The 26554-nt window shown below is 38.3% G+C and overlaps 1 protein-coding gene across 7 annotated transcripts in view; it reads left to right on the top strand.

Annotated features, from left to right (window-relative positions):
• The window catches only part of LOC148874345 (uncharacterized), a 48792-nt gene extending 22238 nt beyond the window's left edge, over positions 1 to 26554 (top strand). Inside the window, exons 4-11 of one of the 7 annotated variants that reach the window (XR_016100989.1) lie at positions 8409 to 8479; positions 16749 to 16838; positions 16936 to 17130; positions 17285 to 17383; positions 19336 to 19405; positions 19496 to 20117; positions 24929 to 25058; positions 25843 to 26554. Coding sequence is in view for 5 of the 7 variants with exons in the window: in XM_088950909.1 (XP_088807035.1) it covers positions 8409 to 8479; positions 16749 to 16838; positions 16936 to 17130; positions 17285 to 17383; positions 19995 to 20117; positions 24929 to 25058; positions 25810 to 25979 (878 nt within the window). In the remaining 2 variants the exon portion in view is untranslated. Of the gene's footprint in view, positions 1 to 8408; positions 8480 to 16748; positions 16839 to 16935; positions 17131 to 17284; positions 17384 to 19335; positions 20118 to 24928; positions 25059 to 25353; positions 25675 to 25809 lie in introns of those variants that run through there. The other 6 variants (XR_016100988.1, XM_088950918.1, XM_088950909.1 and 3 more) reach the window with 6 other exon arrangements.

Genomic DNA, 26554 nt, shown 5'->3' with positions numbered 1-26554 from the left:
AAAAACATTTTTTTTTGTGGACTGCTTTTACCATGCGTGATAGCCATGGTGGTCGAGTAGGTGCAGTCGGGGTGGTCTGAACCCTCTAATGAGCAGTTTCAAGAGGGATTTTCTGTGGTTATAAAACTGCCTGTTCGCATTACAGTAATATTCAAAGTGGCCGAATGTATGCTAGGGCAAGTTCGTGGTGATTATAAGTGTCTTGGTGTGGTAGTTAAAGAACAGTAGTTGCAGTGTTTGGAACTGATATATATATATATATATATATATATATATATATATATATATATATATATTTTTTTTTTTTTTTATTTTTGTGGCAGGCAGAACCAACTTCGTAGATTGAAATGGCATCGATGGGTGATGCAAGTGGTGACCAGAAATCGAGTGTGATGATTTCCTCTAATTTTTTAAGTGTGCAGATGACATCCATCAAACGTAGTTGCACTTTACACTCCATATCCAATTATGTTTCTATATCTCACATTTCTGCTTCCCATCGCGAGTTTATTTCTCTGTTGTTCTCTGCTTCCACACCTAAGGATGTTCAGGAGGCTCTTACCTTGCCAGGGTGGCGAAAAGCTATGGAAGAGGAACTCTCTGCTCTTCACCACAACCATACGTGGAAAATCACCAATCTTCCCTAGGTAAGCATGTTGTTGGTTGTAAATGGGTGTATACTGTTAAGTACCTACCAGATGGGAGAGTGGAACGCCTGAAAGCCTATTTAGTTGCAAAAGGGTACTCTCAACTTTATGGTGTAGACTATGTAGAAACTTTTTCCCGTGTTGCGAAAATTGGCTTAGTACATGTGTTGATTTCCTTAGTTTTCATGCATGATTGGCCTCTATTTCAGCTTGGTATTAAAAATGCCTTTTTCCATGATGATCTTCTAGAGGAAGTGTACATGGAGCAACCACCGGGGTTTGTTGCTCAGAGGGAGGATGGTAAGGTGTGTAAGTTCAAGAAGGCGATCTATGGGCTCAAACAGTCTCCCTGTGCTTGGTTTGGCAAATTTAGTGAAGTAGTGAAGGAGTTTGGAATGAGACAATGTCAAGTTGACCACTCAATATTTAGCTATGACTCTGAGGTCGGGTAGATCTTGCTAGTAATTTATGTGGATGACATAGTCATAACTGGAAGTGATAGAATTGGGATTGATAGATAGAAGACATTTCTACAAGATCACTTTCAGACAAAAGGTCTTGAAAAGTTGAAGTATTTCTTGGTATGAAAGTTGCTAGATCAAAGCAAGGCATAAGCCTCTGTCAGCGAAAATATGTTCTTGATCTATTGGAAGAAAGAGGACTACTAGGTGCTAAACCAACTGAAACTCCCATGGAATTGAATGTGAACTTGGGAAGTGATACATGTGAATTATTTGATAATCCTGGTAGGTATAGAAGGCAAGTGGGAAAACTTTATTATCTATCACTAGGCTTGATATCTCATTTGCTGTTAGTATGGGAAGCCAGTTTATGCAGAGTCCTCGAGTGCCTTACTGGGATGCAGTTCTTAGGATTGTGCGGTATTTGAAGGGGGCTTTAGGCCGTGGGTACTGTACAAGCCAGGAGGTGATATTGAAATTGTTGGTTACATTGACACAGATTGGGCTGGCTCTGTATCAGATAGGAGATCCACTACCGGTTATTGTACATTTCTTGGAGGAAATCTAGTGACATGGAGAGCTAGAAGCAGACTATGGTAGCAAGGAGCAGTGCAGAAGCAGAATACAAGGCCATGGCACACACTACATGTGAATCAGTGTGGTTGAAGAATCTATTGCAGGAAATCGAGTTCTTAATAAGCAAACCCATGAAGTTATACTGTGACAACCAAATGCAATTCACATCTCATCCAACCTAGTTTTTTCACAAGAGAACTAAACACATAGAGGTAGATTGCCATTTTTTAAGGGAAAAAGTCCTTGATGGTGTGATAAGAACAGAGCTTGTGAGAACAGGTGATCAGTGGGCATATTTGTTCACAAAAGGGTTGAGTTCGGGAAGAGTGAACTATATATGTAACAAGCTGGGATTATATGATATATACTCTCTAGCTTGAGGGGGAGTGCTAGAGTTGACTAAAGAGGGGTATTCTAGTTTTTTCCATTTAAGTAATGTGTTAGTTATATGTCTCATACATATGTAGGGGCATTTCTATCTTTGTATACTGTTTTGTTAAATTTAATAGATGGTCGATTGGGTTAGAGACTCAGTCTTCTCAGTTCGACACTTTTCTCTTCTTTTCTCTTTTCTATCTCTGCTATCAGTTTGATTGGACATCTTTCATAGCTTTCATTGATTTGTATTGTCTTCTATGTGTTTGGACTATGGTATTTCGTAGATATTGAGTTATCAATTTTTTTAATGACATATGGTTTTAGATTAGCATATGCCATTACAGAGGTTTATGTGCTTTTTATTTGGTATAGAATCTACTTGTGTATATTTTTATATGCCAAGTGTTCTGTTTTGTTTTTGTTTTTTTTTTGAAAAATTGCACCTTGCTTCGTTCAAGGGCGTGCCTTGCTTTATGCCTTGCAACACAGGTCTTTTATGCTTTGATGTCCTTGTGCTTTCCTAGTGTAAGTAGGGTAGTAAGGCAATAAGGAATGGTCTCCTTGAAAGACAGGATGACCAGGGGTTTGTGGGAATAGGGATGTAAGGAAAGCTTTGTGAGGAAGGGAATAGTAGGGAAGTAGGAGACGAAGAGCTTGGAAGGCTAGGAGGTTGGGATTCTTGAAACTGGTCTCGTGCATGGGCCTTTGAGTCTCCTTCTATAGAGAGGCCATCAATGCTATAACAAGAAGGATACAAATAAGGACTTTTCTCGTTAGGAAGGTAGACCACAATTCTTTGGTCTTTGATGGATAAGCTTTACTCGGGTTTAGCCATGTGTCCAATGAGGATCTTCTAGGATAAGGATTCCCTTTTCCCTTAAGATTGTCATGTGGTACATCTTGGCTACGACCTTTTTCAAGCTTGCTCGTAGTCACGTGTTAGGAATAAGTCTCTTAGGATGGTGACATGGCTAGCTATGACAAGGCAAGTCATCATTGCCTATTGCAGCTGACCATGAAACGAACTCCATTCGTCGAGTCTTCAAATGACTGAGTGATGAACATAGGGAGGTCACAGGAAGTGATCATGTTTGTCATTTTGAGTGGTTCTCAATCATTGCAAAGGTCTACAGTTGTGTTTAATTGTCGAATTCATCGACCAGTACAAAGCTCATTGCAGGTGTTCTGGTAGTTCCTTTTGTGCCATCACAACTCTCATTGCAAAATTAATTCTCCGTGTACTCATAATTCGTGATCCTCGTTGCAATCTTTACAATGTTAATCTATGTACTTACAATTAGTCCCCATGCTTATTGATAGAAGTATATATGTCAATAAGCAAAGTTCTTGGTTTCCTTTTTCTTGCATGCCATATCATTCTATATCTTAAAATGGGTCCAATGATTCTGCACATGTATTTTGGAATTGGGAGAATGGCTTGTTTGTCCTAGGCTTCCATCGTGGACCGGTGGTTGGGTTTGGAAGAAAAGGGAGACATGTTTGGGTCTAAATTTAGAGATCGAGTAGCGAGTCAGGCATGGTGACTTTGTGCTTGTGGGCTTTCAAAGTTGAATTTGCATAGTCTGTTGATTTCATGAGTGGAGGCATATCTGGTGACCTTGGCATTCTTCGCACCATTTGCTAAGTAGCCTCTCTACTTATTAATAGAGGTGATGTTGTCAATAAGCAAGTTGAGCTGGAGGCAGTTGGTTGTTAATGTGGGCAAAGGGGGTCTTCGTGCTGTTAATTGGTTTGGGGTTACGATGTGCCAATGTGTTTTGTGCCAAAACTGTTGGTGTGAAGATTTCCGGTTGAGCTTGGCCACTTGGGTTTAATCAATATGTTAGGTAGCGAACATAGCTTTAAATACATTTAAGTATGTGCATGATTGCCTCGATGGGGCATTATTTCGATTTTCTGACAAAACGCTTTGGGATTTTTTTTTTTGGATTTTTGAAAAAAATGAACCATCATGCAGGTTCTTGTATGATCGCCATGCAATGCCTCGTCATGTGTTGTGTGCTGCTAAAAGGACGAGGGTAGGGTAATGATAGGCTTCACTCTGTATCTTTTTCGATTGCTTTGGCGAGAAGTTTCTCCTTCTATCTTTCTCTTCTCCTTTTGTCCTTTAGGGTTTCTTATTTAAAATTCCCTTTGCTCTTTGGCATCAATGGCTCCCCGCAAGTAGAAACAAGTCACCTAGGTAGTATGCCCCTTCATCACGTATGCATGGATGCTTGATACAACAAAAGTATTGGCTCGATTTGAAGAGGTGAAGGTGAAGGATCTGAAGGGATGAGAGATCCATCATATGGATGGCCGAACCCTGCAAGAAGGTTGGGTGAAATTTCAAAAATTTCTCTCTCTCACGTGGGAATCACATTCCTATTTTAGAAAACTGCATTTTCAAGGATCAATCTTGAACCTAAACCAGACCATATCTGAAACGAAAAGGGAGTGGAGGGTTATACCTAATACGAAGTAACAATAACCTCCAATGAAGGTGTTCATGCCCAAAGAAAGATCCAAAGACTGTTTCCACCGAAGATGACATGGTGCAGGATGAAGCAGAATCATCAGGATGGCTCTTCAGCAAGAATCTAATGGAGGGCTAGTGAGCATGACTTCTGATTACCTTTTCTACCAAAAGGTAATATCAAGAACACTTCTTGATTGCTCCCACAGGTGGAGGTCGAACTGGTATGGCGACAAGAGCAGAAGACAGGAGCAGTCGAACTACAAGTTCTTCTCTCTTTATAGTCTCTGAACTGAGAATTGTGTGTTGAAGGTTCTCCCTTCTCCTCTATTTATAGCTTTTAAAGAGAGCATCTCCTAATACCATTAGGAGTTTCCTGATCCAAATCTTGTATTTGGATCTGGACTCTCTCTAAGAGATAAGGATAATCCCTTATCTTATCTACAGATAAAGATCAGCCCTCCTAATCTAATTAGGAGTTTCTTGATCCAAATCTTTATTTTGATTCGGACTCTCTGAGTGGATAGGGACAATCTCTTATCCTATCTATTGATCTAAATTCCAAAACCGCCCCTAATTAATTAATCTTATTAAGCCAGTTTGAATTGGGCTTTAGGCCCATTAAGTCTATTTGCTTGCTTACCCTCCAAACTGCTGCCCAGTTGGATATCCTTGTATGGTGTGGCACCCAAACATTGATCTACACATCAGCCACATGGGTTCAACCCACCCTCTTTTACAAGGCCTGGCCGAATTCACTATAGAAGATAGTGAACCCTTGAGTCGATCACCATGGGCTCTTAGTGGGCCCAACATTCACACTAAATGGTCATTGAGTCAAGCCACCTTATAAAAACCCAAGGAATGTGGGCAGATGCAAGATTAGCCCATAAGGTATTACCCTCAATGGTCTTACACTTAACCTCTCAGCCCATTGATCAAACACTGTCCGACAAGAGAGGACCTCTCCCTCGGCTGCAAGGTACAGTGCTGCACTCTCTACTCACATGGATCCCTGGAATTAAAACCTTTTGCAAACATTTTGAAACCATAATATATATATGTATATCTCTATATAAATATATTTTGCAAAACTAATTTCAATGGTTTAAATCAACTATCGGCATTTTAGGTTTCCATCAGAGAGAGTGCATCCCCGATCGTTCACTTTGTCCAACAAAGGGGCTGATCCTATCACTATGATCACCCACTCAGATGAATTCTTGGACTGTCTCAACATACCCAGGTTTTGACCCCCTCTAAGGATCTCACTGATTGGCATATCAAAGACAGCCCAATCCGACACCTAGTGCAGTATCATAACTGAGTCTAGGGGTCAGGTGTAATATTCCAGTTTTGCCCATCTATCTCCAAGGTCCAGGGCAATACTGAAATTCTGGTCCGGTTCAGGGCTTCAAGAAAACCCACACTGCATGTACCTTAGGTCTCACCCTGGTAGCTGAGACAAGCCACTCCAACCAACTTGGCGGCACATTGGTGTCAGCCTTGGTAGGATAAATCTCCCCAGATCTATTCAATGACTGTGAATAGATCTGGGGAGATTCATTCCAGTTTTGCCCATCTATCTCCAAAGTCCAGGGCAATACTGGAATTCTGGTCCGGTTCAGGGTTTCAAGAAAACCCACACTGCATGTACCTCAGGTCTCACCCTGGTAGCTGAGACAAGCCACTCCAACCAACTTGGCGGCACATTAGTGTCAGCCTTGGTAGGATAAATCTCCCCAGATCTATTCAATGACTGTGAAGATTCTAAACTAACACGAGTCTCATATGTGTCCAATTTAAGGGTATTACACAGAAACACACCATAATAACATGAATCAAATATGTACTTTATTCATTTGCATTAAATGTCATAATGTACATCATTCTGATTGGAGCTAAGGGCATACGCTGTCTAACAAGATCATGGGAAAGGATTAGGGCCTCTTGTCTTGGTGATGTTGGGTGAGGGTGATTCATATGTAAGGGTGTCATATGGACTGGATTTGGTCTAATAGGATCCAGTCCAATGTGATTCCATTACAAATGGGCCATGTTCAATCCAATCCAATGAATATTTTGGACCATTTTGGACCGGTCCAATTTAATATTTGGACCGTCCAATCTGTTCAAATTTGTTTTTAATTTAGATTGGTTCTTATCTTCCACCAGTGGACCAGATGTTGGCTCAATACAATCCAATTGAATATAAATTCATTATGGATGGACCAGGTCCGATCTAATCCAATCCAATAAACACTTTGGACCATTAAGTCTGGACTGGTCCAATTCAATATGACTTGTTATTTTGTCCAAATTGATCTTGGTTTGGACGGGGTCCAATCCAAAACCGGTCCATTGACACCCTTATTCATATGACCTGATTGAAGGTTGGGAGCTCCTCTGTCTCTATGGACACTAGAAATGGTCTGTTGTATACTGTTGCCCTGAACCTAGGACGGAGATTGTAAAGTGGTTGCCGGGTTTTACAGGTTGGGCGACATATATCTTGGAGAATCTCATGTTTTGCAGACTTCTTTATTCAGCCGGTCTGTTAAAATTGGTAGACTACTTCATGCATCTACCTGGTTGTGAAGGGGTTGAGTTTTTGGAGCCCCTGCTTGCGCATTTGTGTTGTGTGGGACCCATACATTTGTTGGGTTGGTTGGTGAGTTTGGGATTTCAGTAGAGAATGTTGTTGCTCTGCTGACTTTTCCAGAGGAGCTGTCACCGGTGCACTTGTAGCATGGGAAACCGATCCCCCATGAGTTAAGATTGATACAATGTCGGCCTGAGGAAAGATGCCAATGGATGGCTGGATCAAGTACTGGTTCGAGCAGAAGGACAGTACAGACATTATGGTTAGGGGTGAGGATGGCCGGTGTCATTTGGCTGCATTTATTTTATATGTCGTTTTGTGGTTTCTATTCCCCGGGGGCTCCCCTTGCTGTGTTAGCTTCCATGGCTACATGCCCCCTTTGGCATCAATATTCCTTGGTTATCTGTATGGCCAGATGGATGACACCATTCATCAGTTGATGGATCCAAGCTACACATGGAGGACTTATTATGTGTTTACCCCTTTCTTTTTATGTACATCTATGAACGGTTTGGACTTAATGTCACACCACGAGTGATGGAACCTTTGGAGTGCATATGGCTAATCTCCCGGGGGATATTCTGAGAATGTGTGCTTGGGCGTTTGCCGAAGGAAGTGGTGGCTGAATGCGCGATGGGGTAAGGAATTTAGCGTTTTTCAAATGTTGGAAAATTTTCATTTCCTTATTTATTTCTTGAACTTCAGTTACTTTATCTGTTGTGGACTGTGAAGCAGTATTGTTAGCATTAAATAAATGTTCTAATCAGCAACTTGTTGGTAATTTTTGTATACATTTGAGTCGTGAAGGAGAAAGCTCCAAGATCACACAAAACCCAAGAACATAAATATACATATATACTTATTTATTTTTATTCATTGCTTTTGTTTTTTAAATAACTATTATCCCCCAGGCATCTATTGGTCTTACAACCTGCAGCTTAGTGATTTAGTAACTGTGATACTATTCATCATTTAATATCCAGGGCTATTTCTCCTTACTTTAGGAAATTTCTAGGTAACTGTTAACTAAAATCTTTAATGGAAGCGGGAGCGGGGAGCTTGAGCTTGAGATTAATGAGTATTGAACTGTGATTAGGTTTAAACTTACCCTTTCTGGATATATTTTCTGAAATTTTCCTTTGACATGGCATGTTGGTTTGAAATCCTTACCTCTTTATCTGCTTACCGTGTTTGGGAATTTTCCTCATCTTAAAGCATTATCTCTTTATTAATAACTTAAGTATTGTTTCATTATTTGAGATATGCAGTGAGCTTCCTTGCTGATCTTGGTGGTCTCTATGCAATTAGTATTTCCATCTTTTTCTATTTCTTGGTGCAAGTAAGCTCTATTTTCTTTTCACAAAGTTTACTTAATGTTGTACACTTATATTTTTGTATTGTGCAAGAACTAAATATAATGACATTTTCAGATGCTACTGAACGATTTGATTAACCTATTTCTTGTTGACTATTTCCCTTGACAATCTGTCAACTCATCTACTGCTTAAAACATATAACGATGCCACTCACAAACTTATCAACTTATTTACTAAAGATGCATTTAGGTTTTAATATGCTTAAAAGATTTTTTTTTATTTTTTATTTTTTTGGTGTTCCTATATTTGTAACAACAAATGAGACTTTCTATACATAGGAGTTGATGGCTGCAAACGAGTATATGAAATTTTGGTCAGAAATTTACTATAGATTGTTCATGTCCATTATTTATATTTTCTGAAAATAGCATTTCATCTGTTGGACAGTGTAATGCCCCGAAAGTCTAATAGTGCTGTATATTTTCTTTTATTATGGATACGTTGAACTTCTTTTGTACAATCATGTGTGTCATGGATATATTGGTTTCTCACCTATATAACTTAGAGACATGACATAACCAGTATATAAACTTAAAACTGTTGTGAACGAATGGATAACTTGTGAGAAAGGACAATATATTTCTATTGTTAGAGTAATGGACTCAAAGTATATATATATAAGTGTTTGCATGGACAAATATTGAATAGGACCCCTCTTTAGATGACTTACGGACTTTTTAATTGATGAGATCTCCAGTTGTTGCTTATGATCCTTAGATTTGTTTATATTATTTCATCTTGTTTTGGATTTATTTGCATTTGACATTGTTGAGAATGGTTAGACATGGGTGTTTTTTGTCATTTTCTTCTTTCTTATACTCTCTCTGTATTTGGGTACCCAGATAGGGGCCTTCTTATAATTATTAATTTTCAATTATAAAGTGAACTTTTGAGGGTGTGAACAGTGAACTTCACACACCTCTCGATACATTGCTTTCTTCTTCCTCTTCTTCTTTTCTTCTCTTCTTTCTCTCTCTCTTGAAACCCTAGTTTCTGTAACTTGGCATCAGAGCGGGTAGAAGCATCTAGGAGTTAGTTTTTTGATGATCTCCTACCTAGAGGCGAACTGCTGACGTCAGACCGCCGTCGGATGACGTCAACAGTCCATATAGGTGTTGGCAGCAGCCTATGAAACCAACATAGTTTGATTCGCCCTGATTTTAGAAAAATTTTGGTATGACTCTTGTTGTTGTATGAAACTTCTATGATTTCTAGGAGTTAGTTTTTTGATGATCTCCTACCTAGAGGCAAACTGCTGATGTTAGACTGCTGTCGGATGACATCAATAGTCCATACAGGTGTTGGCAGTAGCTTATGAAACCAGCATAGTTTGATTCACCCTAATTTTAGAAAACTTTTGGTATGACTCTTGTTGTATGAAACTTCTATGATTTTTGGTGGATTTTTCAAGGAAAAATCACATAAATTCCAAATCTGATGTCGTGCCATGTACATGTTTAATGATTTTTTTTATGCTGTAAAACCTAGACCATTCGGGTTGTTTTTCAATTTGGGATTGACGAGAAGTGGTCTTGTAATTTTTTGAGCACTATGATTTTTGGGAGATTTTTTTCTCCCTCTATTTTGCCGCCAACCTAGTTTTTTGGGTCTCCCTTTGGTTCTTAACCGTGGGGGTCCTTTTTGGTTGGTGAAAAGGTGTTTTGTTAGAATATGGAATCATCTAAGGATTTTTAGATGGTACCCGGTGTGCTCCCGGGAACTGCAAATATTTCTAGTGGTATGATAACTACAATTAAACTGGATGGAACTAATTTTTTAGAGTGGTCTCAGTCTGCTAAATTTACCATTACTGAGAGTCCTTTTTGGTTGGTGAAAAGGTGTTTTGTTAGAATATGGAATCATCTAAGGATTTTTAGATGGTACCCGGTGTGCTCCCGGGAACTGCAAATATTTCTAGTGGTATGATAACTACAATTAAACTGGATGGAACTAATTTTTTAGAGTGGTCTCAGTCTGCTAAACTTACCATTACTGGGAGGGGTAAACTGGGATTCATCACAGGAAGGGAAGTGAAGCCTAGTCTTGAAGATCCAAAATTTGCAAAGTGGGAACTGCACAACTCCCTTGTTATATCGTGGCTGATTTGCTCAATGCAACCTCATATTGCACGAAATTACATGTTACTTCCATCTGCCAAGGGTATCTGGGATAGGGTAGTTGCTACTTATTCCCAAGTTAACAATACTGCTAGAGTGTATCAACTTCAGAGGGAAGATTGCAGTATGCATCAAGGGGAGAGATCTATTGCTATGTATTTCTCTTCTCTACAGTCTATCTAGGAAGAAATGGATCACTTGAAAGCTCTAGTTTGGAAGGACCCCGAAGATGGTGAGCAATATTGGAAGTACATAGAGGAGAATAGAGTCTGATTTTTTGGCTAGCTTGAACCCAGAGTTTGATTTCTCCAAACAACACATTCTTAGTGTAGGCGTTGTTTCTCTTGGTACTGCTTACTCTCTTGTACAAGGGGAAGAAAGCCGAAGAACGGCCATGATGCAATCCTCTGTGAGTGATCATTCTGCCTTTATGTCATCTCGACCCAAGCAAAATACTAGCAAACAATCCATTGCAGAGAAGGTCGAGGATGTTATTTGTGAGTACTGCAAGAAGTCAAGACACACTAAAGAAAGGTGCTGGAAGCTCAATCCTCATCTAAAACCAGAGAAGTACAAAACAGGGAAGAAGGGCAATGCTCACTTGGCTATAGTTGGTAATGATACTCAGCCCTCGGATGTGCTTAACTTCGTTGATGTGATGACAAACTCAGGAATATATTGTTGCAACTAGAGAAGGGTGGTACATCCTCATCATCTGGTTCTGGACTTAGTAATCTATCTGGTTCATATGCCAAGATAGGTAGTGCACTTGCTTGTTCCACCTCCTTTAGCCCATGGATTGTATACTCTAGGGCCAGTGCCCATATGACTGGTGTGCTTTCACATTTTACCTCATATAAGTTAACCCCAGGGAAGAGCAAGATTATTGTTGCGAATGGATCTCAGACCCCAATCTCGGGTCAGGGTGAAGTTAGAATAATTAATAACCTTTCTCTTGACTCTGTTCTACATATGCCTCAGCTACAAAAAAAATTATTGTCTGTTAGTTCTCTAACAAAATCCCACAATTGCTCAGTGACATTTTTTCCCACCCATTGTGTTTTTCAGGATCAGAGCACGGGGAAGACGATTGGAAGTGGGCATGAAGTGGATGGAGTGAGTCTTGTTCCAAGGAGAAAATGAGTCTTTTGAAATTATGGCATTGTTGCCTTAGTCATATGTCTGTCAATTCTATCAAGTTTTTGTTTCCAAACTTGTTTGATTCTGTGTCCAAATCGAATTTTGAATGTGAAGTTTGCCATTTGTCCAAACAATGTAGAAACACATATTTTGCAAGTAGTAAAAGAAGTAGTGTTGCTTTCCATTTGATCGATACTGATGTTTGGGGCCCATATGCTGTCCCCTGTATGGGGGGGTGTACAGATATTTCATTCTCTTCGTTGATGACTACAGTCAGTATACATGGATTTATTTGATGAAAAGTAGAGATGAAGTTCCTATGATTGGTCAAAATTTCATGAATATGGTCGAGACACAATTTGAGAAGAGTTAAGATAATAAGATCTGACAATGCCAAGGAATACTTTGAATATCACTTGCATAGATTTCTTGAAGACAGGGGCACTATTCACCAAAGTTCATGTAGTCATACTCCACAACAAAATGGGGCGGCTGAAAGAAAAAACAAGCATGTGGTTGAAGTTGCTCGAGGCTTATTGTTCCAAACTCATGTTCCAACTTGTTTTTGGGGTGATGCTATTGAGACAGCTGTATATCTCATTAACAGACTCCCATCAAGGGTCCTTAACCTTCATTCTCCTCATCAACTACTCTTCCCTGATGAACCTCCTTTTAATCTACCCTTAAGGTCTTTGATTGTATTTGTTTTGTTCATGATATGAGTCCTTTCTGGTGCAAGTTTGATCATAAATCCGTTAAGTGTGTATTCCTTGGTTACTCTTTAGTCTAGAAAGGCTATAGATGTTTTGATGCTCTCTCTGGAAAGAGATATGTCTCTAAGGATGTTACCTTTTTGGAATCCTCTTCCTTTTTCTAGTCATCCCGTCATTCTCTTCAGGGGGAAAATGCAAGTGAAGATCGGACTTCCTTCTGCCTTTCAGTTCCTACCACTATTCCTCCCTCTATTTCTCCTCCTCCTCCTCCTCCTCCTCCTCCTGTGTATCGACCTCGATCCTAGCAGCAGTTTTCATCAAGAGCATTAAGAGGGTGGCTCTTGAAACAGAATGCCCATCACAACCTGATTCCCAGATTCAGGTATTCTTGAACCCCCTGACAATCCTATTATTGATTCTGACCTTGATCTTCCTATTGCCATTCGAAAAGGGAAGAGGACATGTAGCAAGTATCCTATCACTAACTATGTGTCTTATGATGCTCTCTCCCCTTCCTATTGTGCCTATATTTTTGTTATCTCTTCTGTTTCCATACCTCGTAGTGTTGTAGAGGCAATGCAATGCCCCAATTGGAAGGAAGTTATGAACCAAGAAATGAAGGCCCTAATAAAGTACTAGACTTGGGAGGTTGTTCCTTGCCCTAAAGATAAGATTCCTATTGGGTGTAAGTGGGTTGATACTGTTAAGTACAAGGCATATGGATCAATTGAAAGATACAAAGCTCGGCTTGTAGCCAAAGGATACACTCAGACTTATGGCATTGATTATCTAGAAACCTTTGCTCCAATTGCTAAAATGAACTCTATTTGTGTGATCATGTTTCTTGTCGCCCATTACTTGTGGCCTTTATATCAAATGGATGTAAAGAATGCTTTCCTTAATGGGGACTTACAAGAGGAAGTGTATATTGACTTACCACTTAGGATAAGTTTCCCTAACAGTGATGGAAAAGTGTGCCACTTGAAGAAGTCTTTGTATGGGCTAAAACAGTCTCCAAGAGCATGGTTTGACAGGTTCAGGAATGCCATCTTAAAGATTGGTTTTTCTCGATCTCAGGCTGACCACACCTTATTTATTAGAAGAGTTGATGGTAGAGTAAAAATGTTGATAGTATATGTTGATGACATTGTTGTGACAAGTGATGATATCACATGTATCTCTCAGTTAAAGTCATTCCTTGCTTTTGAATTTGAGATTAAGGACTTTGGTGATCTCCGATACTTTCTTGGCACTGAAGTTGCAAGATCCAAGAAGGGGATTTTTCTGTCACAAAGGAAATATGTACTTGATTTGCTTCATGAGGTTGGGAAATGAGGGTGTAAGCCTGTAGAAACTCTAATTGGTCCCAACCACAAGTTGAACTCTACTGAAGGAGAAGTTCTTCTAGACAGGGGGGTATATCAGAGATTGGTGGGATGCCTTTTGTATATTTGTTTGACTAGACCTGACATTTCCTATGCTGTTGGAGTGGTTAGCCAATATATGCATGAACCCAGAACATCTCATATGCGGGGCAGTTAACAGAATTTTAGCCTACCTAAAAGGATGCCCTGGCAAAGGAATGTTGTATTCCAACCATGGCCATCTAAAGATTGAGGCTTACACATATGTTGAATGGGTAGGGTCCATCGATGATAGAAGATCTACATCTGGTTATTGTGCCTTAGTTGGAGGCAATGTGGTGTGGGGAAGTAAGAAACATTATGTGGTTGCTCGTTCTAGTGCTAAGGCAGAGTATAGGGCAATGGCTCATGGAGTGTGAACTACTCTGGTTGAAGACCTTATTGACTGAGATGGGCATCCAAGCAAATGTTCCAATGAGATTAAATTGTGACAATCAAGCAGCCATAAATATTGCTCACAATCCTATCCAACATGATCGTACAAAGCATATTGAGGTGGATAGATACTTTATTAGAGAAAGAATTGCTAGTAGAGAGATTTTCCTTCCTTTTGTATGGTCAGAAGACCAATTAGCTGATTGCCTCACTAAAGGTGTTCACCATCCAAAGTTTGCTAAGTACCTTGCCAAGCTGGGCATGATTGACATATATGCTCAGCTTGAGGGGGAGTGTTGAGAATGGTTAGATAGGGGTGTTTCGGTCATTTTCTCATTTCTTATACTCGCCCTGTATTTGGGCACCCAGATAGGGGCCTTCTTGTAATTATTAATTTTCAATTATAAAGTGAACTTTTGAGGGTGTGAACAGTGAACTTCACACCTCTCGACTCGTTGCTTTCTTCTTCCTCTTCTTCTTTTCTTCTCTTCTTTCTTTCTCTCTTGAAACCCTAGTTTTTGCAACTGGTATCACCAAATAGTGAAGTTCAATTGAGAGATATACCTAGGTGTGTTGGTGTATTCAAAGACAGAATGAAGATAAATAAATGTTGTTGTGGGATTCACTTCTCCATTAACTGGAGTGAACACTTCTACAATGAAAATGAAAATTCTTGTTGGTAGGTAGTTAAAAAATTGTTTTAACAATATGGTTTTGTTGAAAACCATATGTGTATATTATTAGTTTTCTTAAATGGTTTGCAAAATATGTTTTAGGATTCATCTAAATAGAAGATACACACTATTCTTAGAAGGGAATAAGTTTCCGAAAGCTGCAGTGCTAAGTATTATGGGTGGAAGAATTATGTTGGAAGTATTTAATTGGCCTTTGATACCTGTTAAATACCACCAGATTGAGTTGGCAACTTTATTTAGCCTTGTGGGTGGCTTGGTCCAATTCATTTCAGTTAGAACTAGTTGACTGACTAAATATGACTCAGCAGACAATCGTATGACTGTCTAGACCACTGTACAACAAATTGGGTTGTTGTACAGTTCTGCAACTACTCCTACTTTGAGTAGAAGGTTGCTTATTGGTTGAGTGAGGTGATCATGTCATTTGATTTGGGAACTCTGTGTGTCCCACACAAAACAAAATGCCCCTTTCTTACACTTTTTGAACTTCAAAGTAATCTCTTTTCTAGTTGGTGTTGTAATGTGTAGCGGCCTGTGGCCTAGTAGGGGCATTTCTGCCCTTTCCTCTTGTACTTCTTATGAGCTTTCACCCTAAGTATAAATACTTAGGCACCGCCAGCTTTAGATTAACAAAATAGATTCTTCTCTTTTCTCTCTTCTCTCCTCTATCGAACTACATGGTATCAGAGCATCTCTGATCTGGGCGCAAGCTTCTCTTCTCAGATAGTGGTTTCTTTCCTTTTCTGGAAATCTGTTTTTTCTCAAATCGTGGTTTCTTCTTCTGGGCGCAACCTTCAGCCCCTGATTTTTTCTTTCTTCTCTCTTGGTCGCTGTAGCAAGCAATGTTTTAAAATGCAGAGGCGTGACGCAAGGCATTCCACTACCTAGAGGCATGAGGCGTAGTTCAGAACGCAAGAGGCGTAAGCCTCCCGAACACAAGGAGGCATAAGCCTCCTTAAGAGGAGGGGGTTAGGAGGAGGATGAAGAGGAAGGGGGGATCTCATTTTTTCTTTATTTTTAATAAAAATATTTTATATCAGAATGTTAGATTTTAAGAAAATCCTAAAAATTAAACAGTTACTGCATAAACCTCATCATTGACATCGTATGTGGTGGTGTCTGACTTCAGGATGAACTGGATGGTTGGACCATCAGAACCAGGAAATAGCAACCTAAACATTATTTAGCCGCCTGGTTCTTGGAAACATTGATATGGTCAAACCTACCACAAATACATATGTTGAGATAATCTCTAATTGGTGGTGTCTGACTTCAGGATGGACTGCATTGAACTTACTTTGGTTTAAAATTGCTTTAAAAAATAATCTCTAATTGGTTTCAGTTTTTATATCTTTTCTTTTTTTTTTTTTTTGCTTTTTTATTTAAGCAAGTGAAATGGTCAGATCATTTGACCTGTGGGACAGTGTTAGTGGCCAAAACAATTGTGTCCAGTCTGAGTCTGCACCTTGATTGTATCTGAAACATGTTTGGATGATTTTCTCAAGATATTGTTTTTTGTTTCAGAATCTTGCTCAAAGATAAAAAAACACATCTACGGCAAAAATTTTCTGAAAATTGATGTCTTTGATGTTTCAGGAATTTCTGGTGCTTTGTTTTCTACATCAGAATCAGAAAATAAAGATAGATTTTGTACTTTTGTGTGATTTTTAGTACTAATTATTTGTTAAATTTCATTTGAGAGATTTTCCTGAAAAGCATGAGAAAATAATAAATATTGTCTTTGGTGTCTCACTTGCTTGGTTTATAGTGTGAGTACAGGATTAAGAGGCTCCGTAATGAAGATGGTGTAATGCAAGCGATTCGAAGTAGGAGGAGAGCTGAACGACATTGGGATAAGGTATTGTAGTGTTTATCTGAGGGGACTTGTATTGAACTTTTATTGTTCTTTTTTCTTCTTTATTGAACTGATTTATATTTCATTATCTTTCAACAAGTTGCGGAAGTATGTAATGTATACATATGGTTGTAACACATTAGAAGATAAGTTCAGTAGCACCAGAAGGAACCCGATTTGTAGCTGCTTGATGATTGAATCTTCTCATGGAAATGGATCTTCACACAAAACAAAGCAGCAACTTAGATTGGACTCAATTCATCTTAGCAGAAATTCTAAGTTACCCGTTCAGACAGTAAGTCTTTGTTACCTGGAAAAAAAAATCTGCAGCCTATGGCAATTTTTTTCCTTTTTTTTTCAGCATGGTAGCATTTTTATCTAGGAAAGATGGTTGCACCTCTAGTTTTAATTTTTTGATTAGATAATAGGATTTATTCTTTATTTTGCAGAGTCTATTCCCTGAAAGCACCCAAACACATAAGGTAAAGTCATGTCTAGCAGGGACTACTGAAAATGTGGAAGGGAGGTCACATTCAGGGTGTAGAAAAGTGAGTGATATTTTCATCTATTATGAGATAAATGGTTTTTTTTTATGAATATTATGAGATAAATGGTTTGATTAATGTATAACTTACTATTTTAATAAAAAAATAGGAAAAATGTTGTATCAGCTAGCTAGAGAAATGTACGATGAAGAGAGGAAGAGAAAGAGTGGAAGAGAAAAAAAAAGTATTGCCCAGACAAAACAATTAAATATAGAACTGTAACAGAACTTTCGATACCCCCCTTTTTTTTATCAGCAAATAAGACTTTTATTAATAACAGAGAAATATTGAATTACAATAGTTATAGGTTGCAGCACTGCGTTGACCCAATCTACAAACACATACAAACAATTACAGTTCTGCCCAGTACAAGGTAGATCTATTTGCCCCCTGTTTTGCTAGGGTATCCACCAACCTATTTGCAGTCCTTTTGACCCAACCAAACTGAGAGTTGAACCTCCTTGCAAGTATGTCAATTTCTCTGTAGATAAATTTGAGCTTCCAAGGTGCTGATGTGATGTTTTTAGCCCCAGAAATGACTAGTAGCGAGTCTCCTCTTTCTAAATCTGTTGTTCCAATCTGCTCAGCCAGCTTTAAACCTTGAAGTAGAGCCAGAGATTCAGCCTGTATTGAGTCACCAATACCTATTCTAATGGCTGTTTTGATCAGCACAACATACTTCTCTGTTCTGGAAAAGACACCTGATATGTTTGTAAACCATAGTTTTCTCTCAATCGGCTGAATTGATTAACCTATAGCTCTAGATTTGGTGTCATCCTAGGGTTTTCTTGCTTTCCATTTATTTTTTTTTTCCAGATTTCAGAATTGATATTTGAGAGATTTTAGATTTGACAGTTCTAAAATTTGCCTTTTTTGGACTGTCAACTCGAGTCCTTGATTGCTGAAGTTGTTTATGGTATTTTATTGGGGTCCCTTGACCTTCTCTAGCATTGGAATACTTGTCTTTCCTCTTGGACTAGAGGGAACTCTTGCTGAATTTGTTTTTCTCAGATATCCTTGTGTTTGAATTGTTGCTTTCTTGTTGAAATGGCCTACGTGATTGGCACTGCTGTTGTAGCACATGGAAGTAAGAAATCTACTACTAGTGGTGATTCTTTTGTTAAAGGTGATTCTCTAGCGCCTATGGTTGAGGAAAACTTTCAACAACTGGTAGCATATACTATTTCCTCTCCCTTTTCTACTATTTTGCTTACCTAGTGAGTTTTCCAGTTATTGTTCTTCTCCTTCTCATGTTTGGATCATTGACTCTGGAACTACCAACCATATGACAGGAGTCTACCCTAACCAACCAAGTAATTTTACTAAAACCCATCACAAACATATTGTTACTGCCAATGGTGAAAAGTTAAACGCCATTGGTAGTAGTGATCTATTTCTTAAGCTTTCACCCACTGCATCTTTCCCTTTTACCAAGACCTTTCTTGTTCCTAATCTCACTACAAATTTAATTTTTGTTGGCCAATCAGTTGATGAAGATAACATTCTCATATTTTCTCATTATGGATGTTTGATTTAGGATCAGAACACTAGGAAGGTGAAAGGAAAAGGGCGCAGGTTGGGCGGTCTTTTTGCATTGGAGTTAGAGAAGTCTTAAACAGTAGTATCATCATATTATTTCAGTTCTTCCACTTCTAGTTCCTTTCTGAGTCATAGAAATAATGTTTGGAACTTATGGCATAAAAGTTTGGGTCATATGCATGCTGAGAAATTAATTAATTTTTTTTTATTCAGGTCTTATTAAGAATAGAGTTCCTCCCTTGCATACCTTTGATACTTTCCTATTATTTAAGTGAGAGACATACTTTACCTTTTCTTCACATGTCTGAGCATGCTACCTCTCCCTTTGAGCTTATACATAGTGATGCCTGGATTGCATTTTCCACTTCTTGACTTAGATACAAATATTTTGTGTCGTTCATTGATGTCTGTATTAGGTATATGTGGATATACTTTCTCCGCCACAAGTCAGAGGTGTTCCCAACATTTAAATTGTTCCATGCTATGGTATGGGTTCGGTTTCAATCACAAGTGCGTATTTTCCGTTTAGATTCAGGGGGAGAATACATTGATGGAGACTTTTTATCCTATTTGAAGAATTATGGAATACAAGTGCAACGGAGTTCTCCAAATACTCCTAAGCAGAATGGTGTGGCCGAGCGCAAGAATGGACATATATCCTTAGTGTTGTGAGGACATTATTGCAGGAGTCCCATACTCCATCTTCCTTTCGGGTAGAGGCAGCCAATACAACTATGTTTATTATCAACTATATTCATTCCTTTGTTCTTGGTAATATATCTCCATTTCAGAAGTTGTTTGGTCGTTCTCTAGACTTATCTATGATTCATGTTTTTGGATGTGCGTGCTTTGTTCATCTTCCTTCTCGTGAACATTCTAAATTGTTTGCACAGTCTATCATGTGTTCCATTGTGTGTTACAGTCTTGACCACAAAGGGTTTCTTGTTATGATCCCTCAGTTCGTCGCATTCGTATATCGTGTAATATTGTTTTCCTTGAGCACATTTCCTTTTTTGCTAGAATTGCTAGACTGTCTGCACTGTCTGTTTCTGTTTTGCCAAACTTTGATTTACAGGATGCTCCACCTCCTTCAACTAAGAAGGATCTTCTCATCTTCTCTCGCAAGCGGTTACGTGCTCCAGTCTCTGCGCCTACGGCTCTCCTTCCTCTCGGTTCAAATCATCTTACCATTGCTCATGTAAGTGATACCTCTATTTCAAATATTCATACTTCTGTTCCTCTTCATTGTTCTACTCGTATATGTAGACCTCCTGACTACTATAGTTTTCCTTTAAACCATAGTTCTTTGTTTACTATCCTATCTTCCACAAATATTCTTCGCTCCAACCAAGAAGCCAGTAGTAGCCCTCATTGGAAGGAAGCCATGGATGTAGGGATTCATGCTTTACATGAGAATGACACTTGGGACCTTGTGCCTGTTCCTCCAGATGCATCCATTGTTGGGAGTTGTTGGGTTTACAACACTAATCTGAAACCTAATGGATCTCTTGATTGATACAAGGCACATTTAGTTGCCTAGGGATATAGTCAGGAGAATGGTATCGACCATGAAGAAACCTTTGCTCCTATTGTAAAGATCACCACAGTTAGTGTTCTTTTAGCATTGTCTGCTGCTCAATCTTGGACTATATGCCAACTTGATGTGAAGAATGTCTTTCTTCATGGTCAGTTGAAGGAGATGGTCTACATGAAGCCTCCTCCTGGATCTTACAGTGATTATTTTTTAGTATGTCGGTTCAAAAAATCTCTATATGGTCTAAAACAAGCTCCCTGGGCATGGTTTGAATGCTTTCGAGATGTTGTAGTTGTTGTTGGATATAACTAGAGTTCTTCTGATCACTCTCTCTTTGTTAGGCGATGGCCTTAGGGCCTTACCATTCTCCTAATGTATGTTGATGACATGTTGTTGACTGGGAATGATATTGAGGGTATTCGTGAACTGAAATTGTTATTTCATAATTCCTTTCACATGAAGGACTTGGGCCCTCTCACCTATTTCCTAGGACTGGAAGTTCATCATAGTGATGTTTTGTTTGTCAGCAGAAATATGCCTTTGACCTTGTTAAACTTGCTGGTCTTAATGATGAGAAGCATATTGATACACCTATGGAGTTAAATCTTAAGCTATCTAAATCTGAAGGTCCATTACTTCCTGATGCTGCCTTGTATCGCTAGCTTGTGGGGTCCCTCATTTATCTCACTATGACTCGGCGTGATATTTCTCATGCTATTTAAGTTGTTAGTCAATTTGTTTCTGCTCCTTGTGAACCTCATATGACTGTTGTTCATTGCATCATTCAATATGTTAGAAGCACTTCTTAGGGACTGTTTTTCTCCTCCTCTCTTATTTAGTTGAGAGCATATGCAGATGCAAATTGAGCTGGTTGTCTTGACACTAGTAGATCCATTTATGGGTGATGTGTCTTTATGGGTGATTCACTGATCTCTTGGAAGTGTAAGAAACAACAAAAAATCTCCAAGTCTTCCACTAAATCAGAGTATAGGGCCATGCCTTCTGTTTGCAATGAGATTGTTTGGTTACGATCTCTCTTTATGGATCTTGGCATTCAACTTCCTACTCCGATTCCTCTCTATGCAGACAATACGAGTACTATCAAGATTGCATCTAACCTTGTCTTCCTACTCTGATTCCTCTCTGTGACTTGATGTATGTTATTAGTATAGTCCCTATTGTATATTACTTATGTATCTTATTCTTTTTTTCTCTTTCATCCCTATATGGGCATTCTTGTAATTGTACATATCTTTTAATATATAAGAGACTCTTTGAGGTGGGGGTCAATTCATTCTTGACACCTCTAAAATTATTCTTGTTCTATTCTCTATTCAGCCGAGAGTGTTGACAAAACCTGCAAATACTCCCATTGAATTGAATCATAAGATAAGTGCAGAAGGTGAACCTCTTGATGACAAGACCATGTATCAATGGCTGGTTGGGAAACTTTTGTATCTTTGTTTGACTTGGCTTGGAATTTCTTATGATGTCAGTGTTGTTAGTCAATACATGCATTCTCCAAGAACCACTCATTTGTTGGCTGTTGAGAGGATCCTAGCATACCTCAAGAGGTGTCCAGGTCATGGAATATTCTTCAAGAATAATGGTCATATGAAGATTGAGGTGTACATTGATGTGGATTGGGCTGGGTGTGTAGATGAAAGGAGGTCTACCTTTGGGTATTGCGCCAATGTTGGAGGAAATCTGGTTTCATGGCGAAGTAAGAAACAAAATGTAGTAGCTCGTTCAAGTGCTGAAGCAGAATACAGATCAATGGATCATGGAGTGGTAGAAATTTTATGGCTGAGATCTTTACTTGAAAAACTTGGAATTAAGCATGAGAAGCCCTTAATGTTGCATTTTGACAATCAAACTACTATTAATATTGCCCATAACCCAATGCAGCACGATAGGACGAAACACATTGAGGTGGATCAACACTTTATTGGGGAGAGGGTAACCTCCCAAGAAGTGTGCTTGCCATATATTGCCTCTAATATGCAGTTTGCTGATCTCTTCTCCAAAGCAGTCACTAGAGTTAGGATGGAGACAGATTTATGCAAGTTGGGAATGCTTAATATCTATTCCCAACTTGAGGGGGGAGTGTAGAGATGTAACAAGGATACCTAGTTGTTTTTACCTTTCTCCTTTGATGACATTTGAAGGAATTAAGAGCAAGTTGCCAAAGGTTCTGCCTATAGAGTTAAGCCTATGGTGGAATGTAAGCCTCCTGAAGGTGTTATTAAATTAAATTTTGATGGCAGCACTCAAGAGAACCCAGGGTTGTCTGGAATTGGGGGAGTTTTCAGAAATGTCGAGGGCTAGATCATAGTTTATATTCTAGTTCTATTGGTGTGGGAGATTCAGTTAATGGTCCAAGCCATACTACAAGGAGCAGAGATTGCGAAAGAGTTGGCAGTAGAACACTTAATCATTGAAGGTGACTCTAACCCGGTTATTGGGTGGTTAAAAGAGCCAGAGATTGAAGCTTGGTCCTATACAGGGGCTTTGAGAAGATTCAAATGGTTAACATCAAATATATTAGTCATAGTTCAATGGGAAAGATCTCGGCAAATGGGCTGGCAGATTTTTTAGCCAAACAAAGGGTACATAGGAGTTAGCTTTTCTGGGCTCATTTGTAAGCTTTATGATATAATTTAAGAGGCTGCATCTACCTCTTTGTGGGAAGTTTGTTATATGTATCCTTTGTTTTTTAATTAATAAATTGATATTTTCTATAAAAAAAATCATACCTAACTTGTTTAAATCAGCTTCTAACTTAGATTTTACCGCACCAGTGAAAATGTCTACAAATTGCATATCTGATGTGAAATTTGATAAACAAACTTTTCTAGATGTCACCCTTTCCTTGATAAAGTTTTGATCAACCTTGTTGAAGTGATTAAAGATGTGATTGTCATCCAAACTTTATCCAAAAAGTGAAGGTTTGGTGGAAGGAAAGCCAACCCATAGTCAAATAGAAAGGGATGTAATTTTGCAAGAGACTTTAGGTGAGTTGGGGATGGAAGAGAAGCAGTTAAGGTGGGATTTGAAGAAACAGTTGGAAGACGTTTTGTACAAAGAAGTATTTCATGGAGGCAAAATCAAAGCACCAGTGGACAAAGGAAGGGGATTGGTAACACAAAGTTCATTTCAAACTATTTCTAGAAGATCCGTGAACTGCATATTTTTGGTTGAGGGCTTAGATTAGCCTAGTCTGAGTGAGGAGTTAAGAGAAATCTCAGATAAAAACTTCGAGTTGAATGAAATTAAGGAAACAACTTCTCAATGGATAGATCAAAGGCTCTGGGATTGGTTGGTTTCACAATGGGTTTTTTTTTTTTTGTTTTTACTAGGATTGTTGGGAAATCCTAAAGAATGGCCTCTTGGAAGTCTTTGGTGATTTTTTTGATCGGAGAATAATAAATCCAGGAGTAGATGCTATTTTGTTAGCTAAGATTAAAAAGATTGGAGCTAAGCACCCCTAAATATTTTAGGCAGATTGGTCTGGTTACTAGTCTTCCATCTATGCTTATAGCCTTATACTACATGACTAGACTAATTAGATGATTGTTAACTATATGATATGAATGGATATCACCCATGCTTAGGTTTTAGCCAATAGGCAGTGCAAATAGGAAAACAAATAAAATGCACAAACAAAGTTCAGGCATTACACAAATCAGATAGCTATGACATTTTCAATTATGCAAAAATGACAAAAATATTTAGTTTACTTAATTACTTCATATTCATGCAATATGGCAAATAAAAATATCAATTCTCAAAGAAAGAATAGATTAATAGGCAAAGGAATCAAAGTAATAAAATATTCATGCAATATGGCAAATTGACAATGGCAATATGATTATGTGTTTACTTGAATATCAAATAAACCAAGCAATATGCATAAACCATATAAATTCTTGATTTCATTATCGAGTAATATGAAATTTTTAGCTTGATATTGGGATGATATTATTGACACTAAATCCAGGGCTTACAATTTCAGTCAGGTCAATTTTGGTTGGTCTTCAATTATAAAATTTGTAAATGGTGGATGCCAATACTGTTAAACAAATATTTTTATAATATTTTTGATTTTTAACTGTCTTAACATGTGGTGATAGCTCTTGAGGTAGCTTATTGGAGGGGGTTATCATCCCAGGAATGCTAATTTTTTTTATTGGTTATTGATAACCTCGGGTTCTTTTTGTGCTTGTTTTTCTTTTCTGGGTTCCCCCATCCTATGGGGCTTTCCTTTACCATTGTTTCCTTGAGCATCTTCTTTTGATTATCTTTCTAAATTATTATATTTTTAATTTTTTTGGGGCTAGTATTTGTTCTTTCCTGTATTACTGTATAAAGATCCTTCAGTCTTTTCATTATGACTTGTTTATCTTGATTGAAAACAATTTCATCCTGCCCAAATGCATGTTAATTCTCACACCTTTCACTTTATGCTTCTCAAGGTACTAGAGCACCAACTGCTTCCTAATAATGGAAATGGGGAGATTTTGGTTGGTCCTCATGAAGGAAATGCTTCTCATCTTCAGCTATCCCCTCATAATGATAGTATGCTTCCACCACCTCCCGTACTAGGTATCAACATTTCTTGCACTTGAATTTTGAAATATGTTAAATGCTATGTTAGTCTTATTTTTCCTATCTATATATGTTTAGGATTTTTCAAACTTCAATGTATAAAATGATTTTTATGATGGTTATTGATAAAAAAAGTGATTTTTATGATGCCTTGGAAGTCAGATCATTGACATATTGTTTTGGAATCTGTGTGCATAAAATAATTCTTGGGGATTATCTAGCTAATATGGTCAATAAAAATAATACAACTGGTTGATTCCAATGATACAATTTATTTATTTAACTTTTCAAGGTAAAAAAAGAAGGTTATACAAAGGAAGCTTAGTAGAACAGAGTGATGTAATTGCTTGAACTGAGGCCCATGGAACTGTAGAACCTAGTTCCATTGACAGGCAAAGACATTAGATCCAGAGCTGGAGCTGTAGGCCCTGTTGAATGGACGTAGGGTCTGTTCTTTCACACAGCATCGTCAGAGCAAATAGAAGTTCTTCCAATGGGATCAAAATATGATGATAAACTGATTAATTAGAAGTAATTCTATAAACTTTTTTACCTTGAATTTTGTCACTAAATTGGCCTTTAGTATGATATAAATGCATCCCACTTGTCACTTATTTAATATCCATGTACCGATAATCTGGTGGAGAGTGATTTATTCTTAGTATTGGGATTTGATATGATTTTGTTAAGCTACTTCACATTATTGATAACATGATATAATGTCCTTTTTTACCATTTTTTATTGCAGATTTTAGAACTGATTCTGGAATTGATATGTCAGATATCCTGAGGTATCTCCAAAATCTGTATGAATATAATGTCTTGCTGAGGGAAAAGTTTGTAGTAGCTCAGTCCATGCTTGAAGCTTTAACAACAAAAGCTTCAAGTCCAGAGAGAAAAGGTCAAACACAGCATTGATATGTTCAAAGTTCAAACAAATGACATCCTCGCATATGGCAGAGTGGCTTCCCTCTTCTGTCAGTGTCCCCTAAATTATGGATTTTCTAGTGATAATATCTCGTTACAGCCTTACAGGTGGAGGTGGTTCCTTCTATGTACTTCGCGTGGATTATAACACTACATCATTTTTCCATAACACTAACATCATTTGAACCTTGCCTTTTTTTTTTTTTTTTCTGGGAGCCCACTCACCAAGAAGAGGATGTAGAATCCATTGATTCAGGCAGGAAAAGTGTGGCCTATTATATCTGAATGGAGGTCTTTAGCCATGCCAAGCAAGAACTTTTACTGTCCATTTCATGTTTATTGTTTAGTTGTGGTTTTAAAATGAGCTTTGTAGGAAAGATTCCACTTTCACAAATGTGAGGTGACTTGGGTTGATTTGTTGTAACTTGTAAATTCTGTAGGAAAGTGGGGACAATCATTAAAGATCCAAGATCCATTCCATGCCCGAGTTTATTGTAAAAACATTCCAAGCTCTACATTTGTACCATATGCAATATCTCTTTTTATGGTTTGGTTTGCTTTGATTA

The sequence above is a fragment of the Nelumbo lutea genome, chromosome 1 (genome assembly GCF_056320005.1).
Source record: "Nelumbo lutea isolate HS-2025 chromosome 1, American lotus-T2T, whole genome shotgun sequence".
NCBI lineage: Eukaryota > Viridiplantae > Streptophyta > Magnoliopsida > Proteales > Nelumbonaceae > Nelumbo > Nelumbo lutea.
Note: the sequence above shows the minus strand (reverse complement) of the source record. Positions and strands in the feature narration are given on the sequence as shown.